The following is a 13,633-nucleotide window of genomic DNA, read 5'->3' as shown; positions in this document are numbered from 1 at the left end:
GGCCAAGTGGCCGAGATGGCACAAATGGAAGCCCTGAAGTTGGCCCGGGAAATCAACGTTCCATGCGAGTTTCATGCAAGCCGTGGATGGCTTCAGCGCTTCATGGGAAGGCATGGATTTTCGATGTGGTGGCAAACGACCATGTGCCAGCGGCTGCCTATGAGGAACAGTTGTAATGCTTTCAATGGTATGACATCAGACTGCGGAAGGAGCACAGCTATTTGCTGTCTCAGGTGGGAAATGCTGACCAAACCCCGGTCCACTTTGATGTGCTGATGGACGTGACCATGGAGAAAAAAGGGGGGGTGCCAAATCGGTCAGCGTGCTGACCGGCAGAAATGCCAAGCTTGGCTGCACTGTGACACTATGTGCTTTGGCAGACGGCACGACACTGCGCCCGTGTGTGATTTTCAAACGCAAGACTCTGCCTGGCACACCTCCAGGAATCATTGTGCGTGCGGAAGAAAATCCCTGGATGAAGAGTGACCTAGTCAGTGACTGGATACAAGTTGTCTGGGAACGAAGACCGGTCGATGCTCGTACTGGATTCATTCCGAGGACACTGGACTGATGATCGCCACGCCGAGACCGGCACCGACCTAGTCGTAATACCATGACGCCCATGCTGCAGCCACTCGACGTGTGCCTGCACAAGCCGTTCCAGGCACACGTGAAGCGGCTGTATGCCTTTGCGTCCTCACACCGACGGGACGCGTGCCAAGGCCTGACATTCCACTGCTATGCCAGTGGACGCATGGAAAGCGATACCGGCAGACTTAGTGCATAAAAGCTTTAAAAAATGTGCCACTAGCAACAGCTTGGATGGTTGCGAAGATGTCTTTGAGAGTGGAGATGAGGCCTCAGAAGGCAGCAGCGAGAGCAGCGACGACTGAGAAACGGATGACGTTGTGGTGGTCGTTTGAATAAACGTTGCGAAAACGAAATGGTCACTGCGTGTGCAGTTGTATCTTTCTAGTGCTCCTTTCTTTTTTTTTTTTAGTACGTGAGGATGTTTTGTTTTTTTTTCGTGGAGTTTAAAGTTAGGGGTGCGGGTCATATGCAGGGGCGGGTTATACGCGAGTGAATACGGTACATTTGAGTGCCCTGCTGTGTGTTGCTGTGCAGATGATGCGCACTCACCAATGTCCACAAATCGGTCGTACACCAGCCTCGTGTCCACAAAGTAGCTGTAGAAGCGCGGGTTGGCTGCCCCGAGCAGATCCAGGAGCACCAGCACCTCCTGCACACCGGAGGAGGATTCCAACGCTATACAAAAGCTCGACACAGGGCCTGCCTGGGACCCCTGCTTGGGGGCAGTGGGTGACGCACTTCACTTGTGGCTGCAGGTCATGTTCTTCTCTTTTCCTGCCTTGCTGCTGCCAACAGTGCATTTCCCCTTGTTTCTATTGAAATGGTCAACCAAGAGATGAGCTCACAGAGGAAATGAAAAGGGACATGAAAGAGTTCAGGATTGAACGTGAACTGAGGGAAACCAAAGATAGCCCAGACTTTAAGAGTATGAGACTGCAAAAAGCCACAGTTCAAGAAAGAAAATGAACAACTAAAGAAAGCAAATGAAACACCTGCAGAGAAGCGTAGAAAGACAAAAAAGCAAGTTGAAGAGCATGAAACTAGAATCACTGCCAGTGAGCAATATGCAAGAATGTTGAAAAGGCACAGAGTGAAGACCTGATAGAGATTGTCAGTGAAATTGCAAATGTCCTGAATGAATCCGTGGCACAGGACGACATTGAGGGGTGTCTCAGGGTGAAAACTCGCAATGAGTCGTCTGAGAAACTTAACCTTCAATTCAAGAGAGATGCCTTGCTTCTTGAAGCAAAAAAAGCGCGTTTCCATCAAAGACCCTGACATTAATGAGCATTTATGCCCTGCAATGAAGCAACTGTTGCGAATGACCGTGGCAAGGAAGAAGGAATGCCAATGGAAGTTCAGGGATGGCAACGCTCGAAAAGATGAAACGGCTAACGTTATCACCGTGCATAGTGAGCGTGACATTCAGCTGATTGTCTAAATCCGCACTGTGGTGCCCAGTTTCATTTTTCTTTTTCTCCAGAATGGATATCAACAACATTTTTGTTTGTGAAAAGATCCTTCCATTTAAATTTAAATCTGCAGTAAACAAGGAAGATCAGTTGCACATTCTTCTAAAAAAAATTTGCCTTTAGTTTCGATGTCCTCATGTTGACAGGTATTACTGCGATGTCATGACGGACAAAAGCTGTAACAAGCGAGGCATACTGCTAAATGTGATTCGCTCTTCTTTTGTCAGTGGACATGTGCAGCTGCACACACCTTTTTGCTGTCCCTCCCGATGGCAGTATTTTGACAACTTGGAAAGGCTGCTGTGGTTTACAACCGAAAACAGTCTGATGCTCCATTCAGGAGGCAGACTCTCCTCAAATGGTTTCAGCAATCTAATACAAAGAGCATCACAATACATTAAGAGACCTCTTCATTACACCACAGGCGCTGCCACCACGGGCGATCTTCATGTTCACGAAATTGCCACACTCTGATATGGAAGCTGAAGGCCGTTGCGTAAAGCCAATGAACCAATGAACGAACGTTAAGCAATTTCAGGAAGAATATAACGGAGACAAGCGGGGATAGGCTAAACTCTGCAAATGACACCTATAACGAGTTTCTCAAACTCTTTGCGTTTGCGTATTCTCAATCTCTCCCTTTGGTTCTGACTAAAAAAGCTAAGAAATCTCGCAGGCCTTGGATCACGAAAGAATGCATTAACATGATAAAAAAGAAAGGCAGACTATTTACACATTTCCTAACCCCACGTGATCCAAATGACTTGAAGAAGTTTAAGAAACACAGAAAAAGAACAAATGCTTTCCTAAAAAATCATAAGCGTCATTACTTATATAATGTATTTGAACGCAGTAGCTGCAAGAAACCTGAAGTAATGCGGAACAATATAAATGTATTATTAAATCATTTTCCCGCCAACACAGACCTCAGTAGCACCGAACAACGAAATATTGCATGATAAGGATTTAGCCGAACCATTTAACAACTTTTATTTGTAGTCTAGTTTCAAGTTGTTAGTAAAAGTAAAGGCGCCAAAAAACCACACACACACACAAGACAAGAGAACGGGACAGAGCGCCACTCACAACTAGTTTATTTTTCACACCACAGATACATATATACACAACACCTGCGCCTGCGCAAAGAACAAAATTACGCATCAATGCGATAACGACTGCTCAAAAAACTTTCTTTCCGCCTGATAGAGAGATATGGAAGTTTCGCTAATACACGCACTGCCTTTTTTACAGATATAAAACGCTTCAATCAGTTCTCGGGCTTTAATGTTGCTGCTTCTGGCAAGAATCCGCACGGATGAAAAGCATGGCTCACAAGAGCATGAAGGGCAAGATCTTATATGTTTCGGCAAATTTGGGCCCTCTTTATTTTGTTCTACGTTTCGTTCATGTTCCCTGATTCGCTCATTCACGCAGCGCCCTGTCTGTCCTATATAGGAACGACCGCACGAGAGGGGAATTTCGTAAACTACCCCTTCGGAACATTTCATGAAAGGTCGCCCATGCTTAATACCACAGCCTCTTTCTTGTTTTTTTTTCTTTTCTTCTGTCGATTCGAGGACAAATACTTCCGAGCTTCAGGGGGGCTGAAAAGACGAGCGGGACACCATGCCTGCTCGCAACCTTCTCCAGGTTGTGGGCCAACTTGTGCACATACGGCACCGCCACTGGTCTCACCTCTTCACGAGGGACCTCTGCCCCAGCTCTCACTGCCCTCATCTTCAACTTCTGCAAGAGGCTTTCGGCGACCCCTGTGACGAGCGAACCAGGGAATCCGGCTGAAGCCAGCCTGGCCAATTGGTTTTCAAAACTCGGTCGCATCTCGTGAACGCGACCGAGTTGAGTTTTGAAAACCAATTGGCTAGGCCTATAAGAGAGTTTCACCAGTAGTCACCATCATCATCATCAGCCTGACTACGCCCACTGCAGAGCCTCTCCAATTAACCCTGTCCTTTGCCATCCCGCAAACTTCTTAATCTCATCCGCCCACCCAACTTTCTGCCGCCCCCTGCTATCTGTTTGCCTTCTCTTGGAATGCACTCCGTTGAGGACCAGCGGTTATCTTGCCTTCGCATTACATGCCCTGCCCAAGCCCACTTCTTCCCCTTGATTTCAACTAGGATGTCATTAACCCTCAAGGAAGCAGACCTTTACTATTTAATTTTTATATTAACGATATCACAAATGTCCGGTTGCAAAGTTATGCTGATGACGCCACCTTGTTGTTTCATAGTCATAGTTATAATTGCCTACAAAGTGACATAAACAGAACTCTCAGCGATTTAAATTTATGGAGCATATTAAATTAATTACAACTAAACGGCAAAAGAAAAGGCAGTAATTTTCACCCCAAGACAGTCTACAATGACAAAAAGTATTAGTTTATCTATTGGTCACACAGCAATCCACCTCCAACTAAGCCCTTTCAGCAAAATAGGGATGGACCTCCTCGGCCCCTTTACGACTTCTTCATCAGGTAACAAGTGGATCATTGTGGCCACCGACTACATGACCCGCTACGCCGAAGCAAAAGCGTTGCCTAGTGGTACCGCAACAGAAGTCGCAAAATTTTTCGTCAAACAAATTCTCCTGCGACACGGCGCCCCCGAAGTGCTCATCACAGACAGAGGAACGGCGTTTACAGCGGACCTGACGCAAGCCATCTTAAATTAGACAAGCCATCGGAGGACAACTGCCTATCATCCGCAAACCAATGGACTCACAGAGCGTCTGAACGAAACCATCGCAGACATGCTCTCCATGTACATCGACACCGGACACAAGGCGTGGGACACCACTCTGCCCTACGTGATCTTCGCCTATAACACTGCCGTCCAGGAGACAACCAGGTTTACCCCGTTCCAGCTGGTATACGGCAGGAATCCCACGACAACACTCAACGCAATGCTCCCGCACGTTTCCGACGAAGACAACCTCGACGTCACCGCCTACCTTCATCGCGCCGAGGAAGCCCGAAGACTTGCGCGGGTTCGCATTAAAGACCAGCAGCACACCGACGAGACGCGCATTACAAGCCATGTGATCGTGTTTGGATATGGACGCCAGTTCGCCGCCGTGGATTGAGTGAAAAGCTGCTGCGACGCTACTTTGGCCCGTATAGGGTTCTCCGCCGCATCGGTGACCTAGACTATGAAGTCATCCCCGACGGCACGACAGCATCTCAGCGACGATGCGCATGCGTGGAAGTCGTACATGTCGTACGCCTTAAACTCTATTATGAATGCTAAAGGACTTGAAGTTTGCATTTCTCCATGTTTATTTTCATTTTAAAGCATCAAGACGATGCTTCTTTGGGAGGGGGGTAATGCGATGTATAATTGTAGTGTCCGTTCGTTCGCGCAAGGCCGCAGGAAAGGGGTGTTATCATTTTTGTTCGTGACGTGAGAAGTGACCGGACTAATCTCGATTGATCACAGCCATGAAGAGCTGCATCTACTTGTTTCCAGATTACTGTATATGACCTTGACCTGTTATCTCGAAGTTTCCTTGCCGACTTTAAATTGAGTGATGCCGTGAGCGGCGGGCATTCGTGGTTCGACGACTGACGAGCACGTTTGTTGCTTACGCCGCCGCCGAGTGATTGTTCTTTTGCGGGCGCAAGTCAGCCCAAATAAAGAGCTTCGTTTGTAAGTCTTGTTGGTGTCTTCCTGACCACTAGACTGCCGTCACTGCAACGTGACAATATGCACTCCACCCCATTCTTATTCTTCTAGTTATTTCCCTCTCACGATCCAGATGAGCTGTCACTACCTGTCCCAAAGAGACTACTTCCCCCTTACTACTTCCAGCACCTCGTTACCAATTGCGAACTGCTGTTCCCTTGATAGACTATTGAACATTACTTTGGTTTCCTGCACGTTAATTTTTAGCCCCACCATTCTGCACTGCCTGTCTACCTCACCAATCATGCTTTGCAGTTCACGTCCATTTCATTTTCATTTATTTTCTCCTTAAGGGCCCGAGGGCATTACATAAGGGGGAGGCGAATTAACATGATGTACAAATCTTGAATGTGGAAAAATGTGAAGAGCAAGATACACAATACAATGAAGGCAAGCAAAAACAAAAGCAAGAAAAAAAAGATACAGTAAAAAATGCAGACATACATCTAAGCGAAATAACAGAAAACAAGCAAGCGCAAGAGAAACACAATTACACTGAGTGACTCAGCCCTCAATGGGACAGAGGCGTTCCTTTTTTTCCTTCAATGACTCCCAATCTGGGCAAGTCTCGGCCTCTGTAGTGGTCGACTACTTCATGCTCTGTCACTGATCGTCACAGAAACGAACAAGTCAGTCTCTCCCGTGCATCGCGGCTCAGAGTCTGGGGGAACTGCTTTTCAGTGCTAGTGCTGCTGATGGGAGGGGTGCGGAAAAGCAGCCTGAACTGGACAACCTGGATGGTGCAGATTTCATTTTTTCGCAGTGTTGTTTCTGTGAACCGGTTCCTTCTACTTTTGAGAGTTCAATTGCAGGCTGATCCGACCACCTAAGAGCCATCAGACCCATCATGGAAGCAACTCAAGAAACCTTTCCCTCCCGTTCCAAGAATTGTGCACTGATGCCTTGGAAAGGCAAAACACATCGCTTCGGCGTTAGACAGGCTATGTGCTCCGCTTTACACTCGACCCTGGAGCTCCGTCTCGTCCGCCCAAAGGTGCTCTGTGGTGGCTGGCCTGATGGAAGGTTTTCTGGGGAAAGGGCTGTGCGTCGACAACTGGCTCCAGTGCAACGAATGCCCGTGGAACAGGAACCCTCTTTCAAGAAAGAAATGGTTTCACACCAGCAGCTTACTTGCCCTGAAATGGTGTGGCAAGCGCCAAGTAACCATGCTTACCTCAATGCATGGACCCCAAATGCTAGATTCCAACAACGTGGCGACAGGAGAGAATAAAGAAGAAACCTGCATGCGGGACTGGCAGACAGAGTTGATATGCAACTCAACTTCAGCAAAGGCATTAGGAAAACAATCAAATGGAATAAGAAATTCTGTTCTGTGAGAGTACTGACGCCACGTTGAAGCATGTGGAACTCAGAAAGAGAGTTGTGGCCTTGAGGAGCCTCGCATCCAGAGACCAAAGCCTGGATAGCCCTGCGCAACTGACACTCTCCCGAGAAAGTGTCTCCGCCCAAGGTAGCCGCACCCAGCGACGGAGCCATGTTTGTGCCAACAAGACTCGGCGACCCAAGCGGAGAGCAGACACACGTTTTATGGGCAAAGTTTGCGACAAGGCAATGTGCATCAATCCTTGCTTCAAGGACTATCATACACTTATAAAGTACTGAACATTTTTGTCATCTATACTGGTGATAAATACTCTCACTGTATATTTCTCGCCCATTTACCCCGACTTTGCCATTTTTGTTTGTTTTTCAAGGGCTATCATACCCCTATGTAGCATATAAAAAATTTTTGTGTTTTAATTGATGCTGTGATTCAAATCATCTCTCTATATATTTTTCGCCTATTTATTCGAACCTTTCGAGTTTTGTTTGTTTGAAAACGGCAATAAAAAAATTTTACACTAGGGGTGAATTTTTTTAGAGAATATTCGACAGTCAAAGGGTTAAGATAATGTCAGCATTCTTCCAAGCTCCTGGTACGCTCAAGGTCACAAGGCACTGCGTATACAGGGTGGCTAGTTTTTGTAGCACAATCTCTCCTCCGTCCTTCAACAAATCTGCTGCTATCTGATCATCACCAGCTGCTTTCCCCCTTCTGCATTGCTCCCGAGGCTTTCTTTACTTCCTCCCTCGTTACTGGCGGGATGTCCCATTGCTATGCTCGACTGCCTCCCTCAGTAACTTGATGATTACATTCACTACTGCATAGATTTGTGTTGAACTCTTCGGCTACTGTAACTATCTTATCCATATTGCTAATGACATTGCCCTCTTTGTCTCTTAGCACATACCTATACCTAGTTTCCTCTTCACTGCTTTCAGGCTACCGCCGTTCTTTAAGCATGCTCGATTTTCTCCATGTTAAACTTTCTTATGTCGGCTACCTTACGCTTATTAACTTTGATAGCTCTGCTAGTTCTATCCTGTCTGTGGAGTTAGACGTCCTCATGCTTTGGCATTTTTTAATCAGATCTTTAGTCTCCTGAGATAGCTTCCCGGTATCCTACCGAACCATCGTACTGCCCACTTCTACGGCGCACTATGTAACGAGAGCTGTGAGATTATCATTCATTGTTTCAGCACTACAGTCGTCTTCTTCAGGTAAATCTGTTCTGCAGTGGCATTCCTCTACTTTCCCTCTTAGTGCAAACTCGTTAATAGCCTTTCGCTTCACCAGTTTCCTCCGTCCCCTCTTCAAATCTAAGCTAATACAAGACCTTACCATTCTGTGGTCGCTACACTGCACCTTTCTGAGGACCTCCACATCCCCTACGATGCCGGGGTGAGCGCACAGTATGAGGTCTATTTCATTTTTAGTCTCACCATTGAGGCTCTTCCACATCCACTTCCTGTTCCCTCGTTCGCAGAAGAAGGTATTCATGATCCGTAAATTACTTCTATCTCCGAACTCTACTAATAACTCTCCCCTGCTATTCCTAGAACCTATGCCATTGTCACCTGCAGCCTGGTCTCCAGCCTGCTTTTTACGTACCTTTGCATTAAAGTCGCCCATCAGTACAGTGTACTGTGATTTTACTTTGGTTTGGTTTATTGGGGTTCAATGTCCCAAAGCGACTCAGGCTATGAGAGACGCCGTAGTGAAGGGCTCCGGAAATTTCGACCACCTGGGTATCCTTAACATGCACTGACATCGCACAGTACACGGGCCTCTAGAATTTCACCTCCATCGAAATTCAGCCGCTGCAGCCGGGATCTTTCGGGCCAGCAGCCGAGCGCCGTAGCCACTGAGCCACCGCAGCGGGGCGATTTTACTTTGCTAATCGCCAATTCCACGTCTTCATAGAAGGTTTCAAGGATCGGGTCATCATGGCTTAATGTAGGCCTGCACCACCTTCAGATTATACCTCTTATTAAGCCTAATTATGATAGCTGCCACCCTCTTGTGAGTACTATAAAACTCCTCTATGTTGCCAGCCATATCCTGATTGATGAGGAATCCCATGCCTAGTTCTCATCTGTCTGCTAATCCACGATAGCACAGTACGTGCACACCCTTTAGTACTGTATACGCCTCATCTGTCCTCACTAAGCCCTGTAACGTCCCATCTCACACCCGCCAATTCCTCCAACAGCCCTGCTAAGCTAGCCTCAGTGGATAAGGTTCTTGCGTTAAACATTGCCAGGTTCAGTCTCCAAGGGCGGCCTGTCCGGAGCCAGAGATTCTCAGCCCCCTCTGCTGCGTCACAGGTCTGAGCGCCACCCCGATCCGTTGCTCTGCAGCCCCTGGGCACTGAGGGCCGAGGGTCAACTGGTGTGTTCACAGAAGGTTGTGGCCAGGTACTGCACCAGGGTGGCCAAATCCTGCTCTGGTGAGGGAGTGCGCTGTCGGTTCAGGTCACTGAGATCAGGCCGCACTCCAGGCCTGGATATGCAATTCCATCGACATGCGGATTTTTTTTCTTAAGCCCGGTGGAGAACTGTGTGGCACCGGGATTCGAACCCCGGTCCTCTTGGACGTGAGGCGGATGCTCCTCTACATCATCGCTAAACACCTAAAATATTCTTACACTGTGGACGGCAGCAACAGTAGTGAGGACTAGTAGTCATTTCTGCAAAAACTTTGGTAAGATAAGCTTGGGTTGTGGAGTGTGCGTGCATGCGCGTTTTTTTTTTTTTTCACCTCAGATTTTCGTGACCAAACAGGGGGTGCACCTATTATGCCTAGTGCTCTTATTATGTGAGTAAATACAGTATGTGGACACTTTCTGGAGATTAATAGTCATTTCCCGTTCATTCAGGCTTGGAAAATTGGCAATGTCAACCCGGTGTTTAAATCTGGCGATAAACAACAAATTAGTAATTACCGACCGATCTCCCTAATTTCCACTTGCTGTAAGCTTCTTGAGCACATTATTCACAAGCACCTTGTTCAGTTCTTAACTTGTCATAATCTACTGTCACACTGTCAGCACGGTTTTCGATCTGGTTTTCCCACTGTCACTCAGCTCATTGAATTTACTCACGACATCGCTTCCACTTTAAATAACCATGATCAAATCGACGCAATATTTATAGATTACTCCAAAGCATGGTCTGCCATAATAAGCTTCTTCGTAAACTACGCACCATGTTTAGCGGCAATAAGTTACTGGACTGGATAACTGACTACTTATTTATTTATTTATTTGTAACATTCTTTCAGACACAGGCGGTCTAGGATGACAGAGCAAAAGGCAGATGTTCTCTGCCTGACGAGGGCCCTGTCACCCTTACAGTGCATAGAAAAGTACAAAGGATTACAACATTATACAAGTGCTAATGTAACAACATTAAAATAAATAACATCCAATAAAAAGTTTAGTTGGTTATCAAAACATGTATGCTTAAAGCTGTGAGTTGGACAGTATGTAGGTTCGGAAGGCATTTTTGAAGGTTTTGAGTGCTCTACATTGCTGTGATATGTCAAGAAAAGGTGGGTGTGTATTCATAAAATTAGGGATTAAATACGACATTATTTGTGTACCATAGCTCGTTCTTAAGGCGGGTAATCTAAAGAAATTCTTTCGAATGTTATACCGAGTTGTACTGGGCTGGCGCAAGTTAGTAAACACTGAAGGATTTGTCATGATTTCGTTCCTGATATGGGTAGCAAGTTTCAGCTCATATAACTGATTTATTTTTAGGGCGTTATGTTTTAGGAACACCGGGGCTGTATGTTCCAGCCGCTCAAGGTTTTCGATACATCGCATAGCTCGTTTTTGATACTTAAGATCCCAGTTTGTCACTTTTAACCATGCACAGTCATCGTCAGTCTCTGTAACTTCAGGTGTGCCCCAAGGATCGGTGCTTGGGCCTCTACTCTGTATAATTTTTATTAATGATGTAGCTAATGTTACTAATGACACCGCAGTGAAGTTACGCCTATATGCCCATGACTGTGTGCTTTACCGCAACGTTGCTAGCGCCGATGATCAACAGGAACTAAACATAGTGTTTTCATTGTTCTGTGAATGGAGTAATGCATGGCAAATGAAAATTAATTTCACTAAAACAGTTGCAATGACCTTTGGTAACAAAAAGAATCCGCTGCATTTCCCTTACAGTAATAACGGTAACTGCTTGACCCATGTCAGCGAGTTCAGATACCTGGGCGTTATATTTTCGCATAACTTAAAATGGAATGCTCACATAAATAACATATCTGGCAAAGCACTTCGCAAACTTGGCTATCTCAAACGAACCTTAAAAAATGCCACGAAGGAATGTAAATTAACTGCTTACAAATCACTAGTTCGACCCATCCTGGAGTACGCCTCAATTGTCTGGTCCCCTCATTACGCGCGTGACATTGACCGCTTAGAATCAGTTCAAAAGAAAGCAATACGATTCATGTTTGGCCGCTACGATCACAAGTTTTCACCTCCTTTAGAACATAGGTGCACACGTGAACGCATCATTATGCTGCACAAGATCGTTCACACGTCATCTGGCATTCAGGCACCCTTTGTGTCCTCAAGCGCACGTGCAACCCGACGGAACCACCCATTAAACATTGTTCCCTTCAAACCACATATAGATTGTTTTAAATTTTCTTTTTTTCCTCTAACTGTTGAAATTTGGAATGGATTGGACGGCTCAATTCGTTTATTGCCAATTGAAGAGTTTGTTGTTCAGTTGCCAGACAATTTGACCTGTTGATCTGTTTTTAATACTTCTGTATTACCCATCTCTATGCTACCCATGTTATTTGTTTTCACTAATGTATTTACCCACTCCTGCTATGTCTCTCCTCAGAGACAGCAGTATTTGTAAATAAAAATAATAAAATAAAAATATCACACCATTCAGAAATTCTGTCAAGGTCACATTGCAGAGCATCATGGTCAGCAGCATTGGGAACAGTTAGGTATGAATATCACAAACAAAAGTGGTCCCAAAACTGACCCATGTGGGACACCTGAGGTTACAGCAACTTCATCTGACATTTCACCACTACTCTTTGTTTTCTTAAATAAAGGTGCGCTTTGATCCATGCCATCACTACTTGACACTGAGCTCCTTAGAGCAGACAACACGCTCGCCACCCAGGTGAAGGGCACCAAGAAGGCCTGTGTTTTTCACAGTAACATTTTGTGCCACTGACACTTGGCAAGGACGAAACATCTTTCGCAGGTTCCGTTCAAGATCGGCAACTCAGCCCCTGTCACTAACTTCCAAGGTGCGGATGCGGTGCCAGGGTTTTCAATTCACGTCCCAGACATGTTTTACTGTGGTCTCCACAGAAGGCTTCTTCCAGAAGTTCGGGTGGAAGGGGTGGTAGCGTTCCAGAATTCTGCCGGGAGATGCCTTTCTGGAATTGCTCACCTGCCGGTGTGCTTCGAGGGTGGGAGAAAAGCGGCAGAGGTTCTCGTGTCCTGTGTTTCTCGCTGCCTTTAAGGTCCTTTGTGCTGCACAAGTTGCGCTTGATGGCCTGGGGCATTAGCGGTCTTCCCGTCCCCAAACTCCCTGAGGGGTCGCCTCCCCTCGTCGGGAGTGGCCACGTTCATCATCAGGTGGGCCTTCGTGACTCAGACACTCAGACTGCCACAAGCTGGCTATCCTGCGAGGCTTGTGAAAAGTTTGTGCCAAGGCATGGGAGGGAGTGTCCGACTGTTGTCATCCCTTGGTCTCCGACAGATTGCTGCTTGATGGTGTCTGTGCTGTTTTCCACGTGTGCTCAGGTGAACAACGAAGAAGTGGAGCCCAGGTGCGACATCACAGGCCACACACGTCGTGCGAAGTGGGCATGGTGTACAAGTTTCCTTTGTCGTCTACATCGGACAGACCGGGGAGTGTTTCAATGAACGTGCCATGGAACATGCAAGGCCGGTTAGGAACGTTCCAGGAAACAACCTGCCTCCGCATTGCAAGGCCCCTCTTCCAGAACACGGTATTCCTTGCAAAAAAGAATGAGCAGCCAAGTATGTGGGCATAGCCGATCATAAGAAGGCTGGCGTTAGCACCCCGTCTATCGCACTCACCGATAAAGAAAGAGTTCAAGTGTTTTGGCCAATTTTATAATTTTTAATTCCATGCATTGTACCCCAGACATTTGTGACAGAACAGCGCAAAACACCGGGACAAGAGACAAGCGCTTGTCTCTTCTCCCGGTGTTTTGAGCTGTTCCTTCACAAATGCATAACCAACATGCCCAAGCTGCTGTCCTACCCCAGGCATGTGCCGGCAGTTGAGCATTTTTAACTTTTTTACATTGTTTTCTGGTTTTAGCTCGTGCCTTTTTACGCGTTTTTAGCTCACACCAACATGACTAGAAAACACGGAACTAGAGAAGGCACTAATAAAAAGTTTGCTATATTGAGATTATCACTTAAACTACATCATGTTGAAGCAGTGGGATAGATCATCCTTTGCATTTCGTTTCAGGTGGAGTGTCCACTCCAATTTTTC

General features: G+C 46.4%; 1 protein-coding gene across 4 annotated transcripts in view; it reads right to left on the bottom strand.

Moving 5' to 3' along the window:
• The window catches only part of LOC149334770 (glutaminyl-peptide cyclotransferase-like), an 84,448-nt gene that overhangs the window by 16,678 nt on the left and 54,137 nt on the right, over positions 1-13,633 (bottom strand). For all 4 annotated transcript variants that reach the window (XR_016284824.1, XM_089555388.1, XM_089555387.1 and 1 more), the window contains one exon: positions 1,141-1,240. Coding sequence is in view for 3 of the 4 variants with exons in the window: in XM_089555388.1 (XP_089411514.1) it covers positions 1,141-1,240 (100 nt within the window). In the remaining variant the exon portion in view is untranslated. The remainder of the gene's footprint in view (positions 1-1,140; positions 1,241-13,633) is intronic.

This window comes from Amblyomma mixtum, chromosome 8, assembly GCF_055824585.1.
Source record: "Amblyomma mixtum isolate Tamu chromosome 8, ASM5582458v1, whole genome shotgun sequence".
Classification (NCBI taxonomy): domain Eukaryota; kingdom Metazoa; phylum Arthropoda; class Arachnida; order Ixodida; family Ixodidae; genus Amblyomma; species Amblyomma mixtum.
This window is presented reverse-complemented; position numbering and strand designations above follow the sequence as displayed.